The sequence below is a fragment of the Chamaea fasciata genome, unplaced genomic scaffold (assembly GCF_029207755.1).
Source record: "Chamaea fasciata isolate MVZ Bird 193981 ecotype frontalis unplaced genomic scaffold, bChaFas1.0.hap1 SCAF_3, whole genome shotgun sequence".
NCBI classification, from domain to species: Eukaryota; Metazoa; Chordata; class Aves; order Passeriformes; family Sylviidae; genus Chamaea; species Chamaea fasciata.
This window is the reverse complement of record NW_027094088.1, coordinates 90405297-90432497: the sequence shown is the minus strand read 5'-3', so window position 1 is coordinate 90432497 and position 27201 is coordinate 90405297. Positions and strand designations below refer to the sequence as shown.

The 27201-nt window shown below is 39.1% G+C and overlaps 1 protein-coding gene across 1 annotated transcript in view; it reads left to right on the top strand.

Moving 5' to 3' along the window:
* Positions 1-27201, top strand: part of LRRC1 (leucine rich repeat containing 1) — a 69241-nt gene that overhangs the window by 35477 nt on the left and 6563 nt on the right. Inside the window, exons 5-10 of the mRNA XM_066179771.1 lie at positions 11339-11395; positions 12962-13025; positions 13778-13852; positions 15594-15738; positions 18289-18407; positions 19403-19486. Coding sequence (XP_066035868.1) covers positions 11339-11395; positions 12962-13025; positions 13778-13852; positions 15594-15738; positions 18289-18407; positions 19403-19486 — 544 coding nt within the window. The remainder of the gene's footprint in view (positions 1-11338; positions 11396-12961; positions 13026-13777; positions 13853-15593; positions 15739-18288; positions 18408-19402; positions 19487-27201) is intronic.

Here is a 27201-nt window from a genome sequence, read left to right as displayed (position 1 = left end):
CCCCCACTGCTGAGAATTGAAAAGTAAGGCCAATTTTGTTTTTCTGGCCAAGGAGACTAAGTAAGACACTAAAAGGTGTTTGGACATGTTTGCAAATGCCTTCTTGGAGATTCAGTGTACTTTGGATAATAACGCATGTTGTTATTTGACGGAATAGGCTGGACCAATATGCTCTATATGGGGTTTTCCAAATAGTGAGCAAACAAATATATACTTGTATTTATTCTACTATAGCTGGACTTACTTGGGGAAAAATCTGAAGTCCCTGTGCTTTCTGCAGATCTTCTGGCCACTAGAGTATGTGGAAACCTGGGGAAGTGCATCCTAATTGCTTACAGTCTTATAGTGCTGTCTAGGAAACTGCCTAATACAGCCAGTGAAATTTCTAACCCATCTTTATGTAGTACAGAGATCAGTATGTACTTAGCATCTCTTTTTTTTTTTTTTTTTTAGCTACCTATTTACAATCTTGTGGTGATGGAAATTTACCTTACTGTCTTAAATGGGGAAAGCAGCAAAAGCAATGGCAAATCTTTTACAAACAGCAGTACTTTAATGTTAGTAGGAAAGTTCTTATTAATGGCAGATAATAGACTTGAACTACTTCGCGGTGAACCCTTAGTGGAAATGTGTCTTCCTTGTGAATTCAGATATCCAGTCTGTTTTTCCCATGGTCTGATGTGTGAGTGCCACAGTTCAGCTTCACTGTCCTAGGCCACTGAACATGGTCAAACTATTTGTTCAAACTACTTGTTCAAACCGCTGATATATAGTGTTCCATCAGTACTTTTACTGTGCTGTTATGCATTCTTCTGCGCAGATCTTTTATATTTCTATTTTTCTTTGTAGTGCCAAAAGGAGTATTTTTTAAAGTATTTTCAGCTGGATGTTTGAAGAGCATAGGCAAGGCCTTCCTTGAACCTTTTGTCTTTCCTCTTGCTTATGCATAGCCATGCTCGGAGTATGTCAACTTTTCCTATTCTGTATGGCCACTTCAGTTGGCTTTTCTGGTCCTGTTACATGTGCTGTTTTTCCTTGCTGGATTAAACCTACTCCTTTTAAGCACACATATTGTTTCAGGGCTGTCTAGAAAAATGTGTGACAAAAACAGGACTGGATAACAGACTGGATGTCCTAATATTACCAGTGCTGCTTTTTGTGTTTCTCTGTGATTTGTGTTCTCTTAACAAATGGTTTGGTTGCTATCTGGAGTAAAACAGTGAATGCTAATGTATGTGATACTTAAGCTGATAATTAGGTGGTTGCAGCTTGGAGCAGGACTTGTCCTGTTGGCTAGTTGAACTATTTGGAGAAACAAGTTACACCATTTAAGCTGTGAGTAGGAGTGTCTTTTACAGCCTTTCTCAGTCTAAGAGCAAGTCTAATTTCCTTGCCTATTCTGCAGGGCCGTCTGTGTCTAGAGCTGCGCAACAAGCAGGCATAACCTGTTCCTCCCAGCGTGGGTAACACTTAGGAATTTCCCCTTGCTTCTAGGATTATTTTTCTTCAATACTTCCTTATTCACATAGCACCCAAAACATAGGCCATGGCTTTTTCCTGAAATTGAAAAATCAGAGTATTTGTACATAAGGATATTTGAATAAATTGGGATGTTTGTGAGGCTTCCCAGGGCGTGAATATTCTGATGCCCAGCACCTTGTCCATATGTGTTCATTCTGTAGTGTTGGCTTCAGACCTCTGTAATACTGGCTTTTTACCAGTAAAGATTGATTTCAGATATCTGCAAAGTGGTCTTACAACTTAATGTCTAGAAAGAGAAGAGAGATTGTGTCAGCTTTGTGGTTTTATTATTTATTTGTGGTTCTTAGGCTTGAATAAGATCCAGGTACCTTCTTTGGAAAGCCTTTTCTGTGTCTCTAATGTTTAATCTAGCATTAGACTTTTAGAACAGTGCTTCATGAGGAATTTGCCTTAGCTGAAAAAAGTCCTTTCAGCATGAAATGCGTATTTGAAAAAGACAGTTATTTGTCCCATTCTGTAGGGGTGGCAAAATCAACTAAATTCTTAAATGGCAGAAGCAAAGGGCAGAGCTTCACTAGTGTGCTTTAAATTATGATTTTAGACCTGCTGCCCATTGGCGCACCAGGCACCTAACTCATACCCAGTTTTTAGCTTTCACCATTTTTTCAGCAGTCTTGTCTGTACTTGAGAAAGATAAAGATTACCAGATTACTTTTTTCTTTTTTTTTGGATGTTAAGCCTTAAAGTAAGAGATTATTCATGACTGACAGGTAGGGTATTTTGAAAGTTCTCTAAATGGTAGATGAAGAAAGCTTTCCTCTGCCATATGCAATCTTTATTATTCCCCTAAAAATACAGATGGTCTCCTACTTGGAAATGATTTCAAAATCCTGAGGATTCAACAAAAGATCACAGAAATACAGTAATTTATAGTATCCCCATCATTCATAGTTCCCCCCCCCCCTTTTTTTTTTAAGACAACTGCACGATCTGCGATGCAAGAAGGTAGCATAGCTTTATTTTAGCTTCAGAAACTTTTGATGTGGGGAGGGGTGAATTTCTTTAGATGTGAAGGATATTCTGATGCTGATGACTGATGAGTCTGGTTTACCCCCAAGCTGCAAGCAGGCTGAATGGATCTGTGGAACCTTACTACTGAAAGGGAATTACCAGGTAAGATGAGATATTTTCCTCTTAACGTTTGCAGCTAGCAGGTAGAATGCTGAAATGGGCATTTCATCATGAAAGTGAACATAATGAAAAGAACAGAACAAATGATGCTGTGTTTAGAAGCATTGTTTTACAGAAAGATTTGTTATAGGCATGCTTTTCAACAGTCACGGAACCACTAAGAGCCAGAGATTTTGTGTTAGTCACTGAGGGTGATAGTTTTGCATATTTGTGTTTAATTCTAGAGGTTTCAAAGTTTCCAGCAGCTTCTGAAACAGAATCTCTAATGCTGATCATGGAAGAAATAGCCAGAGAATAAAAGATCTTCTAAGGCAAGGGTAACTTGCTCAATACAGATGGTCCAGAAGCAGATCAGAATGGCATACTAATCCTTGGAATGGATTCCTGGGCCAGTCTGTGACTGTGTTTCTCTTAGTGTATGCCTGGATGTTTCAAGTGTAAATGATGCATCTGGTAGCATCACACAGAACGGAAAATGTTCTTAAAATTGTGTGGAGGAAGACAATTTAATTCTCTTTTCAGGTTTAGCATAATGATGTCTCATTAACATAGAGTCTTGCATGATACAACAGAAGTAATGGGGAAGCTTGTCTCACAAATACGTAGAAGGAGGACTATATGTAGGTGGTCTGGCTAGGCTGATATAAATAGTATTAAAAACTCCTACTGTGGCTTAACTGAATTTAGCATGGCAAGAAATATTTACAGAGTTTGAGGAGGTAGAGCATTCAGTGTTAATCACAGCTGGTTGGTAAATGACAAAACTGAATATTAAGAACTTGGAAGTTTATTTCAGGAACACTAGAAATGTAATAGTGCATGCAGTGCCATCTGGCCTTTAAATAAGAGATGTTGCATGCTGTATGTTACAAAGAAAGACATGTAACATATATTTAGCAGTATTTTTTAAAAGTGAAATATATCTTTTTTTATTGAAGTTGTTGAAGATTGAGTTTGATGATTGCATGAGTGGAACAGAAGATATTTTAAAAGCAAAATTTTGTGGTAATAATGAATTGGCTTAGCCTTCTCAGTCCATATCAATAGTCTTGATAAGCAAATAAGACCAACTTGGGCTATCTCTAACACATTTAGGGAATTCCTCGGCCACAAAATGTAGAACTTTATTTTTAAAAATTGAATGTGACTTGGACTACTGGCCATCTATTGAGGCTTTCCCTCAGTTAGTGGCTGATAACATAATGACTTTTTTATCCTGTTTTTACTTGTGGAAGATACGTAGCTTTTTATGAGCCAATTAATGTTATTGACAAGTCAGTTCAAGTAACTGACTATGCAAATGCATTTCTTCTGACTTTCAGTGTCCTTGCTGTTTATGTCCAGGATGACCAAAATTATCAACTTCACTTTTTTTTGTCCCTATTTGAAATCGGTCTTCAGAAGGAGTATTTCCCCACCCTAATTTGTGTCCAATTCTCCCAGCTCTGTAGAAAATTACAAATACTAAGAACATAATCCGTAATTTCAGATATTGTTACCAGAATTAGTGCTAGAATGCTGTTCTGCTTATCAAACTCTGGAAGTAGACTGCTAAGGAAGGCCTCATGCCCTGAATGTTATACACTGAAACTTGAGAGGAAAGAATAATGTTTAATTTAGATGCAAGTTACTTGAAGTTACTTTGCCTCCAAAAAGGAGGAGGAGGAGGAGGAAAGCTTTCAAAGATATTTCTGGAAGAATGGTCTGTAACAATACTGGTGAGACAAAATAACAGTTTCATCAAAACCAAATCTAGTTACTTTGCTTTCTAGTTGCTTTTCCAGCTTCTCTTGCATTCTGAGGTAGAACCACAGGACTTCATGTATGTGAAAATCAGTTTGTTTTGAAATAAGAAAGTACTCTTAATTAGGAAATTATTACTTCCTGTAATTTCTAGCTCATGTACGAATTTCTGGCATTCAGTACCTAAGAATTTGCATAAATCACTCTCCCCTATCGCATGGTGTGGGCAGAAGGTCTCTTTTTCAATTCTGTCAGATTAGTTTTTACGAAGTTCATCAGTGCTCTTTTTTATCATTCACATTGTAAAACAAGTTTCTATGAGCAAAAGGTAACCAAGGCAGGACTATTGTACGATTTGTAGGTTACTATATAATGGATATGAATTGCAAGGTTCTTTCATGGTAACTTTGTGTAATTATATGCCAGCATTGTGCAGTAATTGGAAGCAAAATAGGCATGTGGTATTGAACCTTTTAAAAAAGGTGAGAAAAGTGCATGCCTGGAACATACAGACCACCAACTACATGGTTATGTTTTAAGAGACTTTTACTAATTTCTGGAAGCATAATTCTTCCCGATGCAGCTGATGCTGCTTTTGTTGCGTTGGAAATGTCATTACACCAAAAATCCACATGGAGCTGGTTCTTCAGACACAGGGAAGATAGGTTGCTGGCAAGTATAGTAACTGGGTGAAATAAGGCAGACTCAGGGAAGAACTGAAGTGGTAGTTAGCTCTAGAAGGGGGTACATGCTACAGGAGTTCTTGAAACAATCCACCTTTAAGCACCTAATTTGATAGGATGGTTTGAGTTGGTTGGAAGGAACCTTCAAAGATCATCTAATCCAACCCTTCTGTTGTGGGCAGAAACATCTTTTATTAGATTTGGTTGCTCAAAGCCCTGTTCTATCTGAGTTTGGCTCCTGTAACTTCCCTGGGTGTGCTGTTACAGTGTCTCACTGCCCTCATTGTAAAATATTTCTTCTCGGGACTGAAAAATGCCAACTCTCTGAGCTTGTCCTCCCAGGATAGGTGCTTCTCTCACCATTTTTGTGGCCCTCCTCTGGACCTGCTCCAGCAGGACTGTGCCTTTCCTGTGCTGGGGCCCCTGGAGCTGGGTGCCGTTCTCCAGGTGGGGTTTCACCAGTGCAGAACAGAATCACTTCCCTCAGCCTGCTGGCCACACTTTTTTTATGCAGACCAGGATGATGTGGTTGATGTAGCCTTGAGAGTTTGGACATTTGGTCTTTTCAGAGTCTGTGCAGCTGAGGAAACAGTCGAGAGGAGAAGAGAAAGAGGGTTTTTTTTGGGAGTGACTTAGAACAGGAGCTTATACCAAAGGTATATGCTGTACCTTAAAGTACTTAGAGTCTGAGTAAGTGGTATTTTGAGAGCTGGCTAGTTATTGATTAACTGTGTCATTTTCTTGGGGAATAAAAGCTGCTAAATATCAGGTTCTCAGTGCATTGTTGATCTGCAGCTAGAAGCCTTGTGGTTTGGGAGTAGCTTACTAGGATCCTGTCAGGTGAGTGCATAGTCATCTAACTGGTGCATCCTGGAGCAAGGTAGTACCATGTTACTGGTAGTTTTATTTGGCCAGTGGGGATGGGCTGTAATATATTTAAATATGGCTAGTTTCATGCATTTTTATGCCATTGTCAGAGTACCAGTTACCTTATCTCTTGGAAGACCCTTGAATAGACAATAAAACCATTTTCCTTTTCTGCACAAAAAAAAGAGGACAGTAAATTGTCTAGTTTAGACTCCTTTCCTTCCCAGTTTAGTGTCATGATGAATGTTTCCAAGTGTATTGCTGTATACCCAGGCAAGGTATCTAAGTATCAGTACTCTTCAGATGCTGGCCCAGTGAACTGAAGTCCTTTGGAACTGGTGCACTGGTCAAAACTGTGGACTTAACCTCTCTCATTTCTGTGAGATGCATCCTTGGGCTGTGTTCTGGGGTCGTTTTTGCTGCTGCATAAAAAGTGTAATACCGGACCATATTCAGAATCTGTACTGTGTTCTCACCTTACCTATCTTTATTGTGCAGGACCATCTCTTTTTCTGTATCAATATGAGGGCAATGCCCATTGTCCTCTCTTCCCCTTCTTTTTGCAGTTTTACAAACGTGAGGAAGAATGACATTTGGGATTTTATATGCCTCTAACCAGCTGAAGCTTGCTGGGAGGAGTGCAAATCGGGCCATGGATTTCTGCAGGTGCTTTAGATCTACATCTCTTCCAGCTTTGCTTCCTTATTTCCCAAAGCTTGTGCTCTTGTCTTGCTGGCTCAGCTGTGTGCTGCTTTTGACATAAGGTCAGAAAGTGTAGCTTTTGTTACTCAAGAGAAGGGCATTGGTCAGTTTTTATTAACTGAGCAACTTTAGCTTTTATATCAGTTCTTTTTGTCATCTGTCTTTGTTTTCTCCTAGCTTTTCCCACATTTGTCTTTTCACTTCTGTAATTTTAGCTTTTTTTAAATTTTTTTTCTTTTTTTTTTTTCTTCTCACAAGGGAACAGCGTATGTCTTATCATGAAACCTTTGCTGGTCTCTGCCAAGGGCTTGGAGCTCCTAGTCTTTTTGCAGGGACTGTGATAGAAATGGGGTATATTGTTTTGTCTATTGTTGCACTTAAGGCTGGCTTTCTGTCCCCATGGATATACGAATATGCTGCAACTGTCCCTCAAGGTAAAAGTTCTAGGATAAACTCATACCAGTTTTGTATTTTATAACTTTAAAAAATAAAGTACATTTAATGTGTGCTGTACACTGAAAATGTAATTTCATCCAGAGTAACTGCGGAACGTCTGTCCTTTTTTTCCATTTTTCTTTTAACTTCAGTGATGTTTTTTAACCTATTGCAGTGAATCTCTGTTGTTTTGAGAGTCATTTGTCTGTGAAAAGGTTGTTTTTGTGGAACATGGTGGTGCTGATAATCTCATAATCAATCCAAACTGACTTGCTTTGGAAAAAAAAAGAACAACAGGCTTTGTTTCTGGTTTTAGCAGATGATTCTAGTCTAACCTTTGTTTTAGAGTGGACTGCTGCAGTTGATGAAGGAATATTTGTGGTATTCCCTATTTGTAGATTGTGTTGAATTGTGCATTTCTCTTTCAAAACTTGACAGGAATGATCAGGAAAGACACTTCCAGCATTTTTCGTCTACTTTGTTGCTGTTAGTTTTGTTTTCAGTTACTGATTGCACATTCTCTTCATTCTTCTAGCTCACACAATGAATACCAATATCTACAGTTACTGTAGGTAGAGGGCTGAACAAGTATATCTGGATTATACTGACACTGACATTTTTAGCCATGTTGTACTTTTAAATTCAACTTGGTTCCACCCTTACACCAGAAATCATCTGGAATGCTGAGATGGAAAACTTGTAATTATTTCAGTTAACTTCATCCTCAGCCTGGTTTGTCTGTTTCCTTGTGCTTAGTAATTTCACACACATGATCAGTGTTTTAGGTCTGTGTGGTAGCTTTTGTAGTGAGAATTATTACAATATTAATGCTTTTTACAAGTCATGGCGAAATAGTATCTTCTGATAGTGGTTTTTTTGTATGTTTGTTTCTGTTTGTTTTTTTTAAACTTTTTTTTTTTCCTTTATCCCTCTTGTCTATTTTTGCTGGTTTTTTTTTTTGTTTGTTTGTTTGTTTTTGTTTGTTTTTTTTCCTTTCTCCTTTAGAATGTAAATTACATTTGCTTGTGCATTTTCTGTTGGAATTTTTTGGGGGGGAGTAAGGATTGTTTGTTGGAAAGCAGCCTGCAATGCTCTGTGGTGCGTTTGCATTTCTAAATGCAGTTGGTGAACAGATGCTGATGGATTTGTCTTTAGTCTGAGCAAATTAGATTGCTGTTGCTTTTGTGTTTTATGGTAACTTCCCATGACTGATTTTTCTCTACAAGGTGGAGATTAGAATTAGGGGAAGATCCTGAAATCAATAATCAATGAGCAGATTATAGAACTAGCTTACTTTAGTTCTTCTCAGGAACTTTTGAAACACTGGACTGACAGTGCACCTGTAAAATTAAAGGCATAGAGAAAAAAGAAATTATTTAATTTAGTATATTGTGCAAAATAGCTATTTGTAGCTGAGAAGAGGAAGGGTTGCATTTTCTGGAGAGTGTGTTACTAAATCAGAAAAGATACGTGAAAAATAACAAGCCATGTAGATTTTTTCTTGTAAAAGACTTAAAATTGCGTTTCTTGACTTAAAATCAGAAAAATTAAAAAAAAAAATTTAAGAACCTGTTGGCAAATGTAAGGACAAGTGATACCTCTGCTTTTTAGTGTATTGGAGGTTAGTGCTTCAGTACATCAGCATGTCTTTTATATGATACTATTGTATAGGATAGCTGTCACATTTTAGGTTGCAGCACACAGGTTTGCTGGGAGCCATCTCTGTAACTAGTCAAGATTTAAGAATAAGTAACAAATTTCTTTTTGTTTTCTGACCTTCTATCAAATGGATCCGTCTTAAACATAGTATTTCACCCTAATGATGCAGCTTTGCTGGTTTAAATTTCATAGACTTAGGTGTCTATATTGGTGGGAAGCTTAATTTTGCTTATTAGGCTCTGCTTATATTGGAATTGGACTCAAGACCTTGGAAGAATTAGAAAGGATAGAGGAGTGTGAGGCAGTATCTTTTCTTTTGTTCCAGGGTAGAGTTAGGGTTGTGAACGTGCTGTGGGTGAGAATAGCTGTAGAACAAATAAAGCATTTCTCCCTCAGAAAGCTGTGTCTTTAGAGATGAAAACATCATCTGGCAGGTAGCTGACTCCCACAAGAAGAGAACCTAGGCTGGGACTGTGGTGGGCCACAGTCATCACTCTGCAAAGATGCTCACAAGGTACTCACAAGGGCACAGCTGCCAGTGAGTGCTCACAGTGCTGCAGCACAGCTGCCTTCCTTGCATCTTCTTGGCAGCTGTACTGACCCAGGTGTTTAAGGGGATTTATTCTGTGTTGGGTTGGGGATCTGTGTTACTCTCCTTGCTGGGTTATTTTGGAGCAGGATCAGTTTCCTGAGCTGATGGCCTGCCCCAGTCTAATGATATGATGAGACTGGTTAAGACGGTGGTTCCCAAGTTCTTGGTGTTGAATGTGCTTTTCTGACAGAGATTTCTGTTCAGCCACAGCCAAAGTGGTGTCTGAGGTAGGAAAAGAAATGAAGAGATTGCACCATTTTACTCATCAACTCTTCATGGTGATGGGGAGGGAGCTAAGTAGACATGGGGTGATGTGTAAACACAAGATTACAAGGCAGCTTGGAGGTGTGCAGATCCCTGTTGTATTCTCTTGATAAGAATGAATCATGGACCTCACCTAATAGAAGCTTGAAGAGAAAGTGGAACATTCAGAGGAAGGTTGAAATAGGTTTCTAGAAAAACCTGTAAACATGAACATAATGGCAATCTGTGGGTGGCAGTGTGAGCAAGATCAGACCCACATTTCTTTTGGAGAGAAACGGTTCTCATCACCCCTTTCCTCTCCCACTCCACTTGTTTGGTTTCCGTGAAAATGTTGGGGATACCACGTCTCATCTTGACTTGTGTTTTATAGTGTTAAATTTTTTATGTGTGAGTTTTCTCTTGTGTTGTTGGAGTGATGGCTTGCTTATTTCTGTCAATGATTTTGAGTGGCAGTAGCAGAGTTTTTCTCACTTATCTTTTAATTGAATTTGTAATAGACTTCTACTAAAGTATCTTTGCCTATATGGTATATTTAAACTATACTTTTGGAGGAATACAGAACCCATTGGGTAAAATGTGCTTATTTTAAAAGGTGGAGAGGGCTGCTGAGACTGTAATCAAAGCTCCTGTGAGATTTCATTCACTGTTTTTTGAATGCAGTATGAAACAGGTGCATCAGATAGGGATTTATTTTTCAGACACCATCAAAAGTCAATCCATGAAGAATCTTCTTTCCCTTTCAATTAGTCATTACATCAATTCTGTAGCGTTTCTCTGCTTAGATAACTGTATTGAAGTTGCAATGTGAAGATTTTTCTTCTTTTTTTTTTTTTTTGAGGATTGTTTTATTATCAGCTACTTTTTTACTGGAGCTAACTAATTACTCTGTAATTTGGTAGGCCGGTATTGTTTGAGATGAGAAAAGATTTCAATTTTATGTAGTCTGAATGCATGGACTTGTTTGTTTGCTTTTTCTTCCTAAAGTGTACAATTTAGAATTAACATCTATTTCAAATTTAGTGGAATTCTTGTTTTTTTATCTAGATTTTAATTCAAGGCCTGGCACACTGTCCCTCTTCCCTGCACACCAGGACAGAACATAATTCTGTTGTCGAAAACTTATTTGCAGTCACCATGTCTGATTTTCATTTTTCCCTGGGATGGTGGAGGATTAGAGCAGATTATGGTGTTGGGATAATGTCTGACTCCTTGTGTTCCATTTAGTCATAAATAAACCCCTGAGAAATCTGAATGTTGCTATGGTGATGCTAGTAAAAGCCTGGGATATGGAGTAAGTGAGCCGCTTAGCAGCATAATGTCACTTAGAGTAATGAGCACGCTGTCATTAGGACAGTGATGGGTTTACCTGTTGCTCTGTAACTTTGGTAGCCCATACCACCTTCTGAAGGTAAGTAAAAGCAGTTCAGATACAATATAATACACTCTGTTTAGTAATTTGTAGCTACAAACCTTTTAACAAATGGAAATTTGTGTTTTGTCTGTTTACTTTCTAGCTTTAATCTATTGAAGTATCACAGAGAAACAAGCAAAAACTTAGTCTTTCTATTCTGTCTTTCACAGGATGATCTGGTGCAATTAAAACAACAAAAAATCAGTTTATAGCAACTTGTTTTAAACTGTGCAAATGCACACTTCTTAAAATGTGGAATATAAAAAGTTAGATGGTATTAAAATGTGGTTTTTTTGGTTTCTTTTTCAGTCTTTATAACCTGGCTTCACTGGAACTAAGAGAAAATTTGCTGACATATTTACCTGAGTAAGTCAGATTGCATGTGTTTCATTATATTAACATAAAATGTTCTTATTCTTAAAATCTGCTAACATATGAAACTGAATGACAGCAAGAAAAAATTTTCAAAGCCAATTGACAGCATGAGATACAGCTGTCTTTTAGCAACATCTACTTTTATCTATTACTTTTAGTTGTACTTGATTAGTAGCAGGAGCCTGCAGTCTGCATGGAGTGGCTTTGTTCTATAAAAAAGTATTCTTTATGAAATACAGCAGCACCAAACAACTCCTGCATGCCTTGGACAAGCCCATCTGCAGTGGGAGTGGTGGTTTGGGTTGTTCTCATGATGGAGTTTTGTAACTGTGAAAGTAGGGCAGGAAGATCTCAGAGATTTTCACTCTAGACCTTTATAACATTTAAGTAAGTGTTTCTATTCAGGGCTGAGTAGCCAAAAGCTTCCAAAACCTGGAGATGAAACCCTTGGTAGCAAACTAGGCCTTATTGATGTCTGAAGTCTGACTTTACGACTGTAATTTTTGGAGAAAAAAACTTTTCTAGATGTCTCTGTACTGTCTGTACTGTGACAGAGGAATTGGTGATCTTTTGGTAGACTAATTCAGTATCTTATACTTTGGGCATCCTTTTTGTCTGCCTAGAAGGAGTTTCCTTCCTTCACTATCTGGTTGCTTCTTGCAAGAGTTTAGGTGACTCTTGTTCTGCTTGTTTAGATAATCTAATAGATATTGTAAAAGATTTAACCTGTTTTAATCAGAATCTCTTCCCCAGTTGCTTTGGGGTATTTTTTTTTCCTGTCAGTCTACCCAATGTGTTGGTTGTGGCTGTTCATAGCAATGAGCCACAAGACACTTTCATGTCAGTGGTCAGAAGATAGGAATTGCTAAGTTTGGCCATGCAGTGTCAGTATGAAGCTATCAAAAATGTTGACAGTTTTATTGCTCCTGGAAAATTCTGACTGTCAGTAATGTAGCTGACAAATTCTCTCTGCTTTTCATGCTACTGCAGCTTTGGGGAAAGTAAGCAAGGGCTCTATGACAGCCTGATTTTGAAGAGTGGCCCTCTCTTGTCTGTGGGTTTAAAATTTTTTACATGCTTTTGTACTTCCCTCTGTTTGTAGTCTCAAAAACTGAAGTATTTCAGAAATTGATCGATCATGTTGAGAAGATAAATGGTGGATATTGAGTCTTGAGTCACATAGTTATGTGATCACAATGGGGAATTTTTATCCAGTTCAAAACTGTGAATTTCCCCTAAAAATAAATCTAACTAACTGTACTAAAGTATGTGGCATTTGCTACCCCAGGGGACTTATTGTTAAAATAAAAAAAAAGTAATTATTTGATCGCCTTTACTAAGTTTAAAGTTTCAAGGGCATACAGTTACACTGACAAACCAAATTATTTTTTCAGTTAGATATTACTGCAAACAGTCTGTGCCTGGTAAAATAACTGTCTGCCTGCAGTACCTTGTAATTTGAAATTCAAGTTTCAGTAAAATGAGCTTATTCAAATACATGGGGTTGCTGTTGCTTTAGTCTAATGTGGTTTTGTTTTGATTTATCTCATCTCATAGATCACTTGCCCAGCTGCAGCGACTAGAAGAACTTGATTTAGGAAACAATGAACTTTATCATTTGGTAAGAGAACATACCACTGAAACTGCACATTGGTCTTGTTTTATGCATCATTTAGATTAAATAGGTTGTAGGATGTCCAAAATTGAGGAAAGAAAAATACATGGAGGGAGATGATTTTATAGGTACAGATGAATTTTGACAGTGAGCTGGTGCTTTCATATCTGCTTAGTCTTGTTCAGTACAGTATCACTTTACTCAAAAAAACTGCAGCTGATCTCTAGAAAATGAGAGGGAGGCACAGCTGTTTTTATGGAAATGAAAAGGAGTGGTGGGAGACAAATCTTCTCTGTTCTTGCAGTTACAATGACCACATGGACTTGTGTCAGGAGCTGGATGGGCTAAGCACAGTTCAGTTTCCAGGGTGAGAGTGAGAATCTTGGGGAAAGGGCTGAGGCAAAACTGTTGAGGATTGAGATGTTCTACATTGTCGCAGATTGATCTACCAAAAATATATCTGTCACCTCCCTTAAACTGATTCAGGTAAATGTTGGATGGATTTTCAGTAGATCAAGGGTGTGCTGACAATTTGTTAGTGCATGCCAGGAAAGAATGGTAGGTTATTAAGCTATAGCAGTTAATTTGTGTGATGGAGTTCCCAAATGCTTACAGTCACCCTTGCTACTTCTGACCAAGGTAGATCTAAATAGTGCTTGCAGTAAGAATTGGTTTACTTAGACTGTAATTGTGGGGTGGCTATTTTTTTCTACTTGAAGCTCCTATGCTACTTAACTGTACTGCTTTTTATGTTGTAGCCAGAAACAATTGGTGCACTTTTCAATCTTAAAGACCTTTGGTTGGATGGAAACCAATTAGCTGAAATACCTCAGGTAAAAATGACCTGTACTGATACTGTTTTAAAGATTTTTTTTTAAGAAAACCTTTTCATTCATTCCTACAGGGAAGTGTGTTAAAATGGAATATTTTTCTCAGTTTACTTTGCCTGGGTTTGGTTTTGGGTGTGTAAGGGTTTTCTCTTAATAAATTCCTCTGCAAGGCATTGGCCATGATACTGTATGTTGTCAGAAATTTTCTTTTAAGCATTTTGACAAAGGAATTGTTTCCTAATAGGCACGTTGTTCAGTTTGTAGGATGACACATCCTCTGTTTATAGTTCTTGCCCTAACATCAGGGAGCCATTAGTTGTCTGAGCTAACCCTCACTTTATGTATCCATCTGCATTGCAGTTTAAAAGATTTGAGTATGAATATTTTTTTTTTCATTTTTTTTGTAGTCATCTTCATCCATTTGAGCATGGTGTTTGGAAGAAATACAATAATGGAACTGTTGCCATAAATAGAAATTTTGATTTATGAGGGCAAATCCCCCATCTGACATCAGTCACGGGATGAGGGAACTTAGCATTTAAAGCTTATAGCACTCTAAATTCCCTTCTTAAGAACTTTTACAATATGTGGGATGGTTCCTCTTCCCTCTTTTTCCCTAACAGCCAAGTCAAAACATGCTTTCTTCTGTTCCTCCTGCAGTTTGCTGTTACTTACTGTATGGATCTCATTGTCAACTGTGTGTCTTGCAAATCAGTTACAGTTTAGTGGCTTTAGTTGACCTGGTTTTTGTTGGCTTGGCTTAGTAAGTAGAGATGGTCATTCATACAAATGTCACTTCAGCAGCCATTTTTATTGAAACTGGCCATTTTGTCCAATGTCCCAAGCATGAACTTGCAGGATAAACGGTATGTGTTTAATGAAAGATCCTCTTGAGAGGCAGATATTTCAGAAGTAAAAGAGCTGATCTTGTAAGTTAGCATCAAGGCCATTGCTGTATGAAAATTTCATATATGTAAAAGTAAAAAAAAAGCACTTCTTCCTCAATTGTTCTGTTCTCTGAAAGGTGATTTGGATGGCTAAAATGAGATCTATCCTCAAGTGTGATAGGGATGTCTGTGCGCATGGGGAATTGGGGCGAGTGCTCTGATAGCTAACAGAGGCAAAGGTATTTCTCTGTCTAATGGCTGGATTGCCATGATAAAAACTCAAGCAGTCATTAATAATAGTAGATGATGGCAGTATAACTTGGCAGTTCAAATATGCTCACTAGAGCCACACCCCCAGTTCCTATTTCTACATTTGTTGCAGTTGGGAGATGTGAAGATACGAAATCCCTAAATGTCATGGCATGCTGCTGTAGCAGCCAGGAGACACTAATCCTAATTTGCCTAGGGTTCATTGGGAGGGGTAGGCTTTAATTATGTAGTGGTTGATAATCTGCCATTCTGAAAAAAGACAACTCCGTAGTCTTTACTTGAGGAAAACTCCAGGTTTGGCTGGTGCTTGCCTGGGTGTGCTCAGCGGAGCTTGCCTTACTACTGAAGCCAGTTTAAAATTTAAAATAAGAAACCGTGACTGAATTGCTTGGTTAGTTTATCATTTGTAAAGCTATTAACATAATTATTTGTTTTTTTCTGCTTTTAGAGGACATACAAAGAATGGCCAATTAAGAGGTCATATAGATAATTGTTTTTCTTTGTGGAATTTCGTTGTTATGGTGCATTTTTCAAAGTGCTTTCTTATGTGTTTGGGCATGACTTAAATTTTTTTACTTGTATCGCAGGAAGTAGGAAACCTGAAAAACCTGCTTTGTCTGGATGTTTCTGAAAATAAATTGGAATGCCTTCCTGAAGAAATTAGTGGTCTGACTTCTTTAACAGACTTGCTTGTTTCTCAGAATTTACTTCAGGTCTTACCTGATGGCATTGGTGAGTACAGTGCTATCACACAGAGCCATTTAATCTACTGTAGCTGGAAGTCATTTGGGTTTTTAGAGTCTTTTTGTTCAAGAGATGAGCTTGTCTCATGTTGGTTTTTTTTTTTCCTTTTGCTTAGGAGCAAATGCATAGCTCTCTTAATGCTACATTTTAATTGTCTGCATAATGACTCCCTCATAATCCTCTTTCAGTCTTCACTTGATACCTCCCAAACAACATAAAAGTTAATATGTCCCTTCAGTTCCCATTGTATCCGTTCCACCATCAGAACTCTTTAACATTGTAAAATTTCAGCTTGTATCGTGCTGTGGGTCACTTGAGAAGACTGGCTGAAAGTATAACTACAAAAAACACAGAATTTTGAACAGTGATGTGTATTTGTCTTCAGTTGGACAATGTGATTAATTCTCTATTGAACCTAGTAGAAGACTGCCTTGCAGCCCATTTGTCCTTGCCTTGAGGATTCAAACTACAACCTTTCTACGTCTGACCCCTTAGAATGGGTTCAGTTATTGAAGAATATTTCCTGAAGCATTACCAGTGCTTTTTTTTTTCTACTCATCAGCTGTTTTTCTGGGAAGTTCCATGTTGTGGGAGTGTGCCTTCTCCTTGAGAGGATTTTTTTTTTTTTTTTTTGGAACTCCCCACAATAAAGGTTTAGGGGAAGGACTCGTGAATGTGATTTAACTATATTTAACATTTGGAAAAGAGTAGTCAGACCTTCCCCCTTCCAATATATTCTTATAAGACTAAGAAAAGTTTCTCTAGAAGTTAGACTTGGGGAAGTGGGGTGACAACTGTAGGTCCTACAGCTGCCTAGTACGTGTTTGACACGGAGTTGTGACAACCGACTCTGATGACCTGTGCTATACAGTTGTTGTGCATCAGAAATGGAGCTGTAGCCTCTGAAAGTCTGCAGCCCGTGCCCCTGGCTAGACAGAGCTTGTTGGCAGAAGTGAACCTTGCTGGTGTCTGTGGAAGCTCCTGGGCATTGCCCAGCTGATTACTGAATCCTTGGTGGGATTTGTGGATCTGTAGAGCTCTTGAAGCAGGGCTCTCAGTGGCACCAGTGGCTCAGGTCAGCTGTGGCCCTGTCTCCTCAGTCTCCAGAGTCCTGATGGAGCTCCAGCACCCCCAGGCAGCCTGTGCCAGTGCTGCACCACCTCCCACTGAGGAAGCTGCTTCTGGTGTCCCAGTGGGATCTCCCATGCTGTGATTTGCAGCCATTGCTGCCTCACCTGCCCCTGCAGGGAAGAGTTGGCCTCTGTCTTGTCCATAACTGCCCTGCAAGTGGTTCTGGGCAGTTCCCAGATGCCTCCTTGGCTGTCTCTTGGTGGGAGTCAACAAAGCCACCTCCTTCAGCCTCAGCTCATGTGCTCCAGTCATTTTGATAGCTTCCTACTGGACCCCCTTCACTTGAACGGGGGAGTTGGGGGGGAAGACAGGACATCACATGAAACTGAGAATGATTTTATAGGTGTGGTTTCACTAATTGCAGGTTGATAAGATATAGCAACTTCCACTGATCTGTTGGCTATAATTCTAATGTAGTCTAGTTGATGTTCATTTCTGATGAGAGCTCATTGACTGCTATTTAGTATTCAACCTAGTGCTCACCATAGTATCCATGTCCTTTCCAGCAGGACTCTTGTATAGCTGTATATTTCACTTCCCAGCCTGTGTTGGTGCACAGGTTTATTCTGTCTGGGTGCAGAGCTCTGCACTTCTCTGTGCTAAACCTCAGGTTTCTGTTTAGGTTGCCATCTTTCTGTGTGTCAGACATCCCTTCATGATTTAGTATCATCAGTGGACTTTATACCCCAGAGTATTACAGCTGTTTTGAACCACACAGGGATGGCAGGGAGATATCAGCAGCTAGTGTTGTCTCCTGAATTCTCTGTCTTCGGCTCTGCCTCAGTCAGCTTTTGCACCGAAGACCATTCAGATACAAAGGAGTAGAACAAAGTGAGTTTTCTGCCCTGAAGTAGTATTTTGTTCATGAGAAAAGTCACCTTCAAAGTTTGATTTCTCATCTAAACAATAAACTTGAGTTTCGTGTCTGACTAATTAGGTTCTCTGTTAGGACAAAGAGACCTTGATCCTGTTTGGGTTTGGGCTGTCACTTCAGTGCAAGATGTTCTCACTGTGGCTGATTAGGTGTAGGTGATCTTCTGAACATTCCTTTTATTAATAAACACTGTATAATTCAGGACCAAACAGATAATTTTCACTTGTACATAGGCATTTAGGTAGACACATCCTTGATATTTACATGGGAAATCATTCTGATGGTAACTTTATTACAGTTTATTATGCTTAAATGTTAGATATGAACATTTATATTGAGTATGAATTCAGTGATATTAAAACTTGCAAAAATAGCGCAAGCACTAAGTCAAGCAGTGCTTGGGTTCTTTTATTTTACCTAAGAAAAAAAATTCACTGTTTTAGAAGATTTCTTGAAGTTTTGCAGCAGTAAAAATTTATGTACTTAAAGGTATTGGAGGAGACTAAAAATCTGTGTTGTTTTTCTCTGAACAGGAAAATTGCGGAGGCTCTCTATTTTGAAGGCTGATCAGAACAAACTGATTCAACTAACTGATTCCATTGGAGACTGTGAAAGCCTTACTGAACTAGTTCTCACAGAAAACCAGCTGCAGGTATGCATGGTCATTGCTGCTCAAATGGCAGCTGGTAATAAGACCTGCTGTTAAGTGCTGAATCACTTAGCTCATTAGGTTACTCACCCTTGCTACTGCTAAGTAGTGCATTTTCTTTAAATGCACCGTACTTCGTACCTGTTAAATGAAAGCTGGAGATCAAGTTGTGTGTAGTAACAATCCGCCCTTCAAATGCTTAAGCAATTACATATTTACTCTTGAGTCTTTCATGACCAGTGAGAGAATTGGAGCATGTGGAGTGCAGGTATCACTTACTTCGTTGTGTTTTCCTTGGGGGGGGTTTGTGCTGTATTGCATTATTGCCAGTTTTTGCGGTGCATTATCTGGATCAGTCTTGCTGGAACTGAATAGAAGCTCTGAGCACTGCAGAGCTTGTACTGCTCATTGCTCTGCTGATCTGCTCTAGCCAGGTATTACATATAATATGTGGTCAATTAAAATAAAATCTCACAGTTCCTTCTGTTAGGTGTTTCCTTTCATTATTTTGAAACTTCATGTGACACTGACACTTGTAGAGTAGTTGTCTTGAAATAAACTAGGTTTGAGCATTTCTTAAGCTCAGTTGGTGCTTGGTTGAGTTAGAAGGTTAAGACTGTTAAGAAGATGCTTCTCCAACCGTCAGTTCATAGCACCTGAGTTAGGAGATAGCTAACTGAAAAGAAATTTTGGGAGTGTAAGGTTAGATAATACATCTTACATACATGCATTCTGTACACAGCTGTTGTGTGTCTATAGTCATAGTGCAGAGATAATTAATGAATGAATTTGTGTTAGAAACTGACATTCCTAGAATTGTTCTGCAATATGAACCTTTGGATATTCTTTGGAAAGTCAGGCAGTAATGAGGTTTAACTACACTTCAATTTTGAAAGTGGATCAGATTCTTAATTAATTTTAAAAGTGAGTTAAGTGGTTTTTCCTGAGTGTGTATTTATGAATTCTGTTTGTATATTGTTTTGTTTTTGTTGGCACAGTCACTGCCGAAGAGCATTGGAAAACTGAAGAAGCTGAACAATTTAAATGCTGATAGAAACAAATTAACATCTTTGCCCAAAGAGGTAAGTTTTGTGCAGATGAGATTGTAGAAACAGAAAACTTTTGATTTCAAATGCCTGCAAGAAGTAGGCAACTTTGGTCCAGTGGGTATTTGTTCCAAACTGATCATAGCCAGAAACTTGTCCACTAGGTCTAAACTGTAGTGATTTAGTGGCTTGGAAGTGCAAAATGTCTTTGGAGTTGAACAGAAAGGCCTAGATCTAACTAGCTTGTAACTAACTTTGGTCTAATTAGCTTTTAACTGGTAAAAAGTAATCAGTAAAACTGATTTCCTGGTGTGGATGTCGGGTCCCGCACTATTTGAAGACTCAGAGTTCTGGTAGGGTGAATGCAACACCAATATATCTCTTCTGCATGTAGTATGAAACCACTGCCACACTCTTCCTCACCTCACTCCTGTGACCAATATCAAAGGGAACGTTTCATACTCTGAAAAGTGGCTCAGTGACTGTCTTGACAGTCTTTCTGGTTTTGGAGATCTCTGGACTACTTTTGCGCTTAAATATAAGGACCTGACGTGACCTAGATACCTCAAGTTTTACAGCTATGAACACTAGGACTTCTTTTTTATTGTAACAGTACGTGGATTGAAATGAGGCTAGAGTTTGTGTTCTGAAACGAAATATTATGAAAGCTTTACAAGTTTAATTCAGCAGTAAATGGTGAAAAGAAGTCGGGAAAGCAACATCCTGTGATTGGAGCATGGGACTGTGAGTTGGTTCTGTTTGTACTACTTTTTCTCTGTAATTTTTATCCAAGTAATTATCCCCCCCTCTTAATTTTCCTATCTAACATATAGCTCTGAGCTTCTCTTCTCCACTTTCAGTCACCTAAGGAGCAGGAGGGTTATGTACTCAGGTGACAGCCAATGGATGGAAATTGAGAGGAGTATCAGCTCTGGCTCACTTTCTTACGGAGCTTGGACTTCTATACCTCAAGAAGGAGGTATAGAAGGAAGTGAGGTGGCAGGGAGATGGGGGAGAGCTGATTGTCTGAAGAAGAGGGATCAAACGGGCAGAAGATGCTGCTGTGGCACTGATAGCAACCATTCCAGTGTCTTGGGTCTGAGCTGCCACAGGCCAGTCACGTAATCGAGGGAAGGTGAGTACTGCGGCTTTTCTAGCAGGACAGTGTCTTCTCTGCTGCGGTGCTTCTGGTTCTGAACAGAATTGGGACAGGGCTTAGCCAGACAGGTTGCATGATGGCTAGCAAGAGGCAAGACCCTGGGAAAACTATTTGGGTTGGTATGTGATAGCAGTTTTCGTTTTAATTATATGCTGAGTTGGAAAGAAACCCATCAGGAGTCCAGCTCCTGGCCCTGCACATGACACCGCAAGAGTCACGCCATGTGCCTGAGAGCATTGTCCAGACACTTGATCTCTGTCAGGCTGGTGCTGTGACCACTGTCCCGGGGAGCCTGTTGCAGTGCCCAGCAGCCCTGGGTGAAGAACCTTTTTCTGAAATCCAACCTAAATCTCCCCTGGCACAACTTCAGGCTCTTCCCTTGGGTCCTGTCACTGTTCATCACACAGAAGAGATCAGTGTCTGTCCCTCCTCTTCCCCTCACAAGAAGCTGTAACTGCAGTGAGGTCTCCCCTCAGTCTCCTCCAGGCTGAACAGTCCAGGTGCCCTCAGCTGCTCCTCATGCAGCTTCCCCTCAAGGCCCTTCACCATCTTTGTTACCCTCTTTTGGATGCTTTCTAATAGCTCAATATCTTTCTGATCTTGTGCTCATTCAGCAGAAGGCTTTCTTTGCTAAAATACTTGAGACTTGTGCAATTTTACGCCCACTCCACCTTTGAGCGCAATTGTTCTGAGTTTTGCATGGAAGGTTTTACTGGTACAGTTAATTCCAGATTGGCCATTAATAGTTTGTGTAGTGTATAAGCACTTTTCTCAGTTAATTGAATATATGGTATGTATGGTATTGGAGGTGGTGCATAAGGGCAATCAGTGGGGCTTGGAAGAAGCAGGGACAGGAGCAGGCAAGAGGAGAAGGATCAGCTTCAGGAGTAGGTAGAGCAGGGTGGATATGGAGCATATCTGTTTGGGGGTATAGTGGGGTCAGGAGCTCAGTGCAGAACAATGGAGGGATTAATACTGAGCAAGATACTGAAGACTTGGAACTAGCAATGTTTTTCAGAGGTGGGATGTATTGCTCAGTTGGTGAAGGAGTAGGGGGGAGTATGCCAAAGGTGAACTGAGGAATGAGAATGTCTCTAGAGAGCACCAGTGCACATGGAGAGGGAGGGGGACACCTGCACAGAAGTGGAATGGAGAGAAGGATGGGCCTGTGTTTGGAGAAGGCGAATAGTGAGGAAATTGAAGAGTCTGGAATGAGGTGAACTGGGGAGTTGTGGAAGCCCAGGAAACAAAAATGGGAGAGGGTGGTTCCCAATGGAGCTTGGCAGGGAAACAGGAAGCAGAGCTCTTTGGCTGCCTGTCAATGACTTTGAAATAGAATTTTTGTTTTTCCTTTAAAGGTGTCCACATCAATGCATTTGTCTCATTAGAACAAATGTTTTGAAATTACATATAATGTAAGATTTTATGTTTTGCTCTGCCGATATTTAATTTTTTATTATTTAATTTTAAAGGAAGTCAGCCCTTCTCTAACTGCAGGGTCATCTCACTCTTGATCAGTTCATTTGAATTCCAAGATGGTGATGTTACAAATAGCATAAACAACTGATGGCAATGATGTGCCTCAAAAATAGTGTTAATATGCATGTATTGCAGAACCTACTGCCTAGTTAAGACTTTTCAGTTTCAGTTTTTCAAGTTTCAGTTTGAATTCCTTGGACTTAGGCTGTACAGTATACATTTTTCCCAGAGTAGAGTGCCTTAGTGCTGAATGGTAGTTTCAAAAACAAAGGAATATGCCCATGTTCCATCTGTTCCTGGAGCTGCATTTTCTTGGTATAGTATTTTTCGTAACCAGCAGCATTTTGCTTTAAACCGAACGTGAAGATGTCATAGTACAAGTTTTCTGTTTAAAATTCAGAGGAATTAAGAGTCACATTTCATAGCTCTTAAAAGAAAATTGTTCTACATGAACTGAATGCATAGATATAACAAGTACTGTTTGTTGTTATGCAAAACACAGGAGCAGTTTTAGGGGGCTGATAGTGGCAAAGATTCCAGTTGTGAGTTTCCCTTTGGATGTCAGGGAGAAACAATTTGGTGTCTTGGGTGAAATGTTCAATTTCCATTTTTGTTCTCATCATTACTGACTTGGAAAAAAAAATACAAAATGCATTGGTAGCGCACATAGGTAAGACAGAAAAATGTATCACCCTTTTTCTGTCTGTTGGAAGGCTCTGCTTGACATCGAGAAAGCATACTATGTTTTCTGTTAATTTTCATCCTAAACTGACTAACTAAGATTTAAAGCCGGGCACAAGCTTCTGACAAGTAATTTTCAACACCTCTGCCTGCTTTGTATTGCTTAAGATGTTTCCTGAGGCAGTGTGGCCAAGACTGGGGTCTCGGAGCTTTGCACTTCAACATTAGTACTTGTACACTGGTTCCCCCTTCATAGAAGCAGAGTTGGATGCAGAAGTAGAGTATACATGGCAGATACTTTTCTTCAGTATCTCTCCCTCTTTTCCTTTATGTGTTTTTCTTACCTTTTCCATTCTTTCTCTGCCTTACTGAGTGCTAGAGCAGCTGTGCATATGTGGTCTTCATCCCAATAAAAAATTGATGTGGGGGAGGCTGTTACTGGTTTCTTTTGGAGAGGGATAGAGACACAATCTTGTCATGTGTAGAAAAAAGTGAAATTCAGTGAGAGAGAAGAGTACATGTACCCAATACTGTATCTGCTTGGTGTCGCTGTCATCTCACCCGGAATTATTCCTTAGCAAAGACCACTTTTATAGATATGATGGTGGAAATTATGTGCCTGCTCTAATGTAGCCTATTGAGATAACCTCTGAGTTTTAGCTTTTCTGTGGTGGTATGTGTTTTTTTGGTTTTTTTTTTTTTTTTTTTTGGGAAAGGGGGTAAAAGGATGTTGATTTGGTTTTGTTTTGTCAGCAGTTTAAGAGGATTGGATTTTGAGTCAGTGTGTTAAACCATTACATTGTAAGATTGCTTCAAGGAACGCTTGTAAAACTTCTTTATCTTTTGGTATAAAATTTCTTGACTTGGGATTATTGAGGAGTTTGTCTGCAAATACACCTTCAAAGTTTCCTGGTTCAGAGGTTCTTCCGTATTTTGTGCTGATAAAGGTAAAATGTGGAAGAACTGAATGTATGACCAAGGCTTGAGTCACTGACAGATTTCATCTTCAGTATCTCGTTTTGCAGCTTAGTCCCTCTCTGACTGAAGTGGTGAAACAGAATTCAGCAAGAACTGAGAATGTCTAAACCTGTTCATAGTTACAAATGTTTCTCCCCTTAAACTTGAAAGACCTGCCTGGTGACTCCTTGGTATTGAAATCCCACCCTGGCACAGGAACGCTGATGAAACTGGTGTGTTGATTTTGGCACTTGCATAAATAACCTCCTTGGAATGTTTTCCAGTTTATATGCTTTTGTTAATGAGTCTTTACAACCTGCAGAGATCTGCTAATGTGTCCTTCCTGTCTCTGAGGTATATTGTGAGAATTATTACTCCATTAGGTACTAGTACTACAGGGTGGGGTTTTTTGGCAATAACTGTGCTTTTAAAATTTTTATTTTTGTAAAACGAATAGGGACTACTTAGTTTTTTCTGATTGTAACTTTTATGTCCTGTCGCTTTTCTCATTTGTGTAGGAGTATGTGTGTCGTAGAAAAAAAAAAAGCCCTTCAGAATAATGACCGTTTACTGCCTGACTGACGTGTGGGCTTTGTTTTTGTGGTTTTCCTTTCGGTTTTTATCTAGGCTTACTGTTCTTTGGAGCTGGCATGATGTGACAAGTCAATAACCCTTAAACTAAAGTTGCTAAAATGAACTAATTCTCAGGAGTATGACTTAGGCATGCACAACTCACGTGAGATCTTTTCCTGATGTCCTGCTCATTACAGAAGAATGTGAGGATTTCTTTAAGCCTCCAGTCCTTGGAAGAGTGGCTCACGTGCCTAGGACTAACCTCGTGCTTGTCCCCATTAAGTGAAGTCTGTGCTGGAAATGCTTAACTGGTGAATGGGCTTGTGGCCTCAGCCGTGTCCCTGGCGCATATGGGGTGGTTTGGCACAGTTGCGAGCATGTGACTCTTGGAAAGCACGGCTCTTCCTCAGTTAACCACTCTGAGCCAAACCAGCGACCTGCTGGTACCCTGTTACTTCATGGTAGCCACGACAGTGTTTTCCTTTCCGCATGCCGTGTAGTGTGTGCACTTTGCCTCTGTGGTACAGCTTGATGTTTAGGTTTTCAAACATTGGTCCTGATGCCTTTCTGTACTGCTAGATGGGTGCCATCTTTGTTGGAAATGACAAAGATTTTATTTGATTTTTAACTGTCAGCTTGTCTTTTTTTTCTTTGTGGTATCTCACTTGATGCTGCTTGTTAAATGCTGTCTGCTTTTTCTAAAACCAATTTCATTTAAATAATTCACTGTCTCTTTTTTATCTACCCTATTACCGTATTAAAATAAAAGGTCTTCACTACCTTTGAATGAAACAAAACCTTTGAACAGCAGCCTGTTGACTGATAGAGAGCAAAGTTAAATTAACTGAAGTTTAAATTATTTAGGAGTTACAACCCTCTTTGGCAGTAGAAGAATATATGTTTTGTCTCCATTTGTTGGCTTGCTCTTGTCCAGTATGAATAAAGAAAAATAAATTGAACATGTCTTGTATTTTCTTAATTGTTAGCCGCTTGGAAAATTATGGGTCAGGTAAATTGATAAGCCTGTAAGTATTCTCCAGTCCATGGTTCTACTATTACCTTTCATTAAACTGCTTTAAATGCATGATGACTCAGGCTGTCCTGATTCCACTGCTGCATTTTTCCATTGTCAAAAGTGTAGAAATTTTGGTCTCATCAGGGCTGCATGGCTTCACTTGGTTTGTTTGGCTAACCTGTTTGGATCTCCATGCTCCAAGACGGAGTAATGCAAACTTCATTCATGAAAAGGGAACACTTTGTGTACACTGAGGGCACCACTTGCCAGCTCATCAACATTCCCTAATTGTATTTCTTGCTTTTCACGGCTCCTCATGTTAGAAACACCAATTAGACACTTAGTGTGTATATATTTTTTTTTAATACCACACTGTGTTCTGTGAACATGTGAAGGCACATTATTTAAGAATTTATACACGCTTGAAAGTGAATAGCAGAATTCTTGAACCAAGAAATATTTGCTTACTATTTGAGCGCTGGTTTCTAAGGGCTTTGATTCACAAGCTAAAATGGCTTGCAAGGTTCATGCTTCTGTTGAACACGCAGGGCTGGGAAAACTGATTATCTTGTGAAATAGCTGCATCTTAAGAGTGCAGTGATTTAAGGAAAATATCACAGATTTTGTTTTGTCAAGAATGTAGCGCTTTAACTTTCTGCTGTAAATAGCTCGTGAATCAGAAGCCTTGAGCAGCTGATTGCTGTTTTCTTTCATTAAAAAGCATTTGGGATACAAAGGAAGGTGAGTGGGGTATAAATGCTCCATTTGTTTTATTTTGTGAGTCACAGTTACATCCTTTGAAAGTGGCTTTTTCCTTAGTAAATAGTGTAGGTTAAATCAACACTATTTTTCCTTTGACTAGTTAAAATATTTTGTGCTATTTGTCTATAATCTCAGTCTTGGGTTTGAACTGAATTGTGGGTTTTGCAAAGACACAAATGACAGTTGGCAAGAACACAGTGATTTCAGCTTAGTTTTGGAGACTCCTGGCCAAGAGTTATATATTGGCTATAGTGTGAGGGAAGAACCTTCTTAGATGTATGTCACTACAGATGTCCTCTAATTTTTGAACTGAGATTTTCCACTGCGTTTAGTTTGGACTCTAACTCTATAATTAGATTCTAAGTCCACTTGACTTGAAAGCTTCAAATGGCATTGGGATATTTTGCCTCTATTACTTGGAGTAAGAAAAGAAAAATCTTTTTTTCCCCTTCTTATGGTGAGCTTTGGAACTGGCAAACAGTGCTTTTTGAAATTCTGTACGATAAGCAAACAAAGGTAAGTTTCCTTTGTTAATAGGAGCAAAGAGTTACTTGAAGCAGCTTTTGAGTTGCTACAACTAATAATCTTCCTGTTTACAGAAGTTCCCTCTGGTATATAAAGTTGGAATGAGGTTTTTTTAATCAAATATGGGAGGTTTAGTTTTCTGAAAACAGCTACTTTTGGTGCAAAATGTGTATTTTTAAAGGTAAAACTGAAAATTCCATCTTTGCACCCAAAAAACTAATTTGCCTGAGAATGCAAATGCTTACATATGGGTAAATCGATAGAGACAGAGGATATTAGATTAAAATAGATTAAAGAAGGCCAGTTCATGCGGGAAATGTGTTGAAAGGAGGTGCTTCTAATGAATCAGGGCATCAAAGATTTTACTGAGTCTTCTGCTTCTAGCGTACTGTTCATTAATCTTTGTGGACTCAACAACTTTTGGGGGTTGATTGGTGTATTTAGTATTTTGCCTTGCTTCAAGCCCTATTTAACTTGCTTGGATATAAAGGTGCCATGAGGAAAGAATGAATTACTACGTAACACAGAGAGCTAGAATAAGTTGAGTGTTGGGTTTTTTGTGAATGTTTGGCACAGAGTAGTGTCAGTGTGGTCACTGGT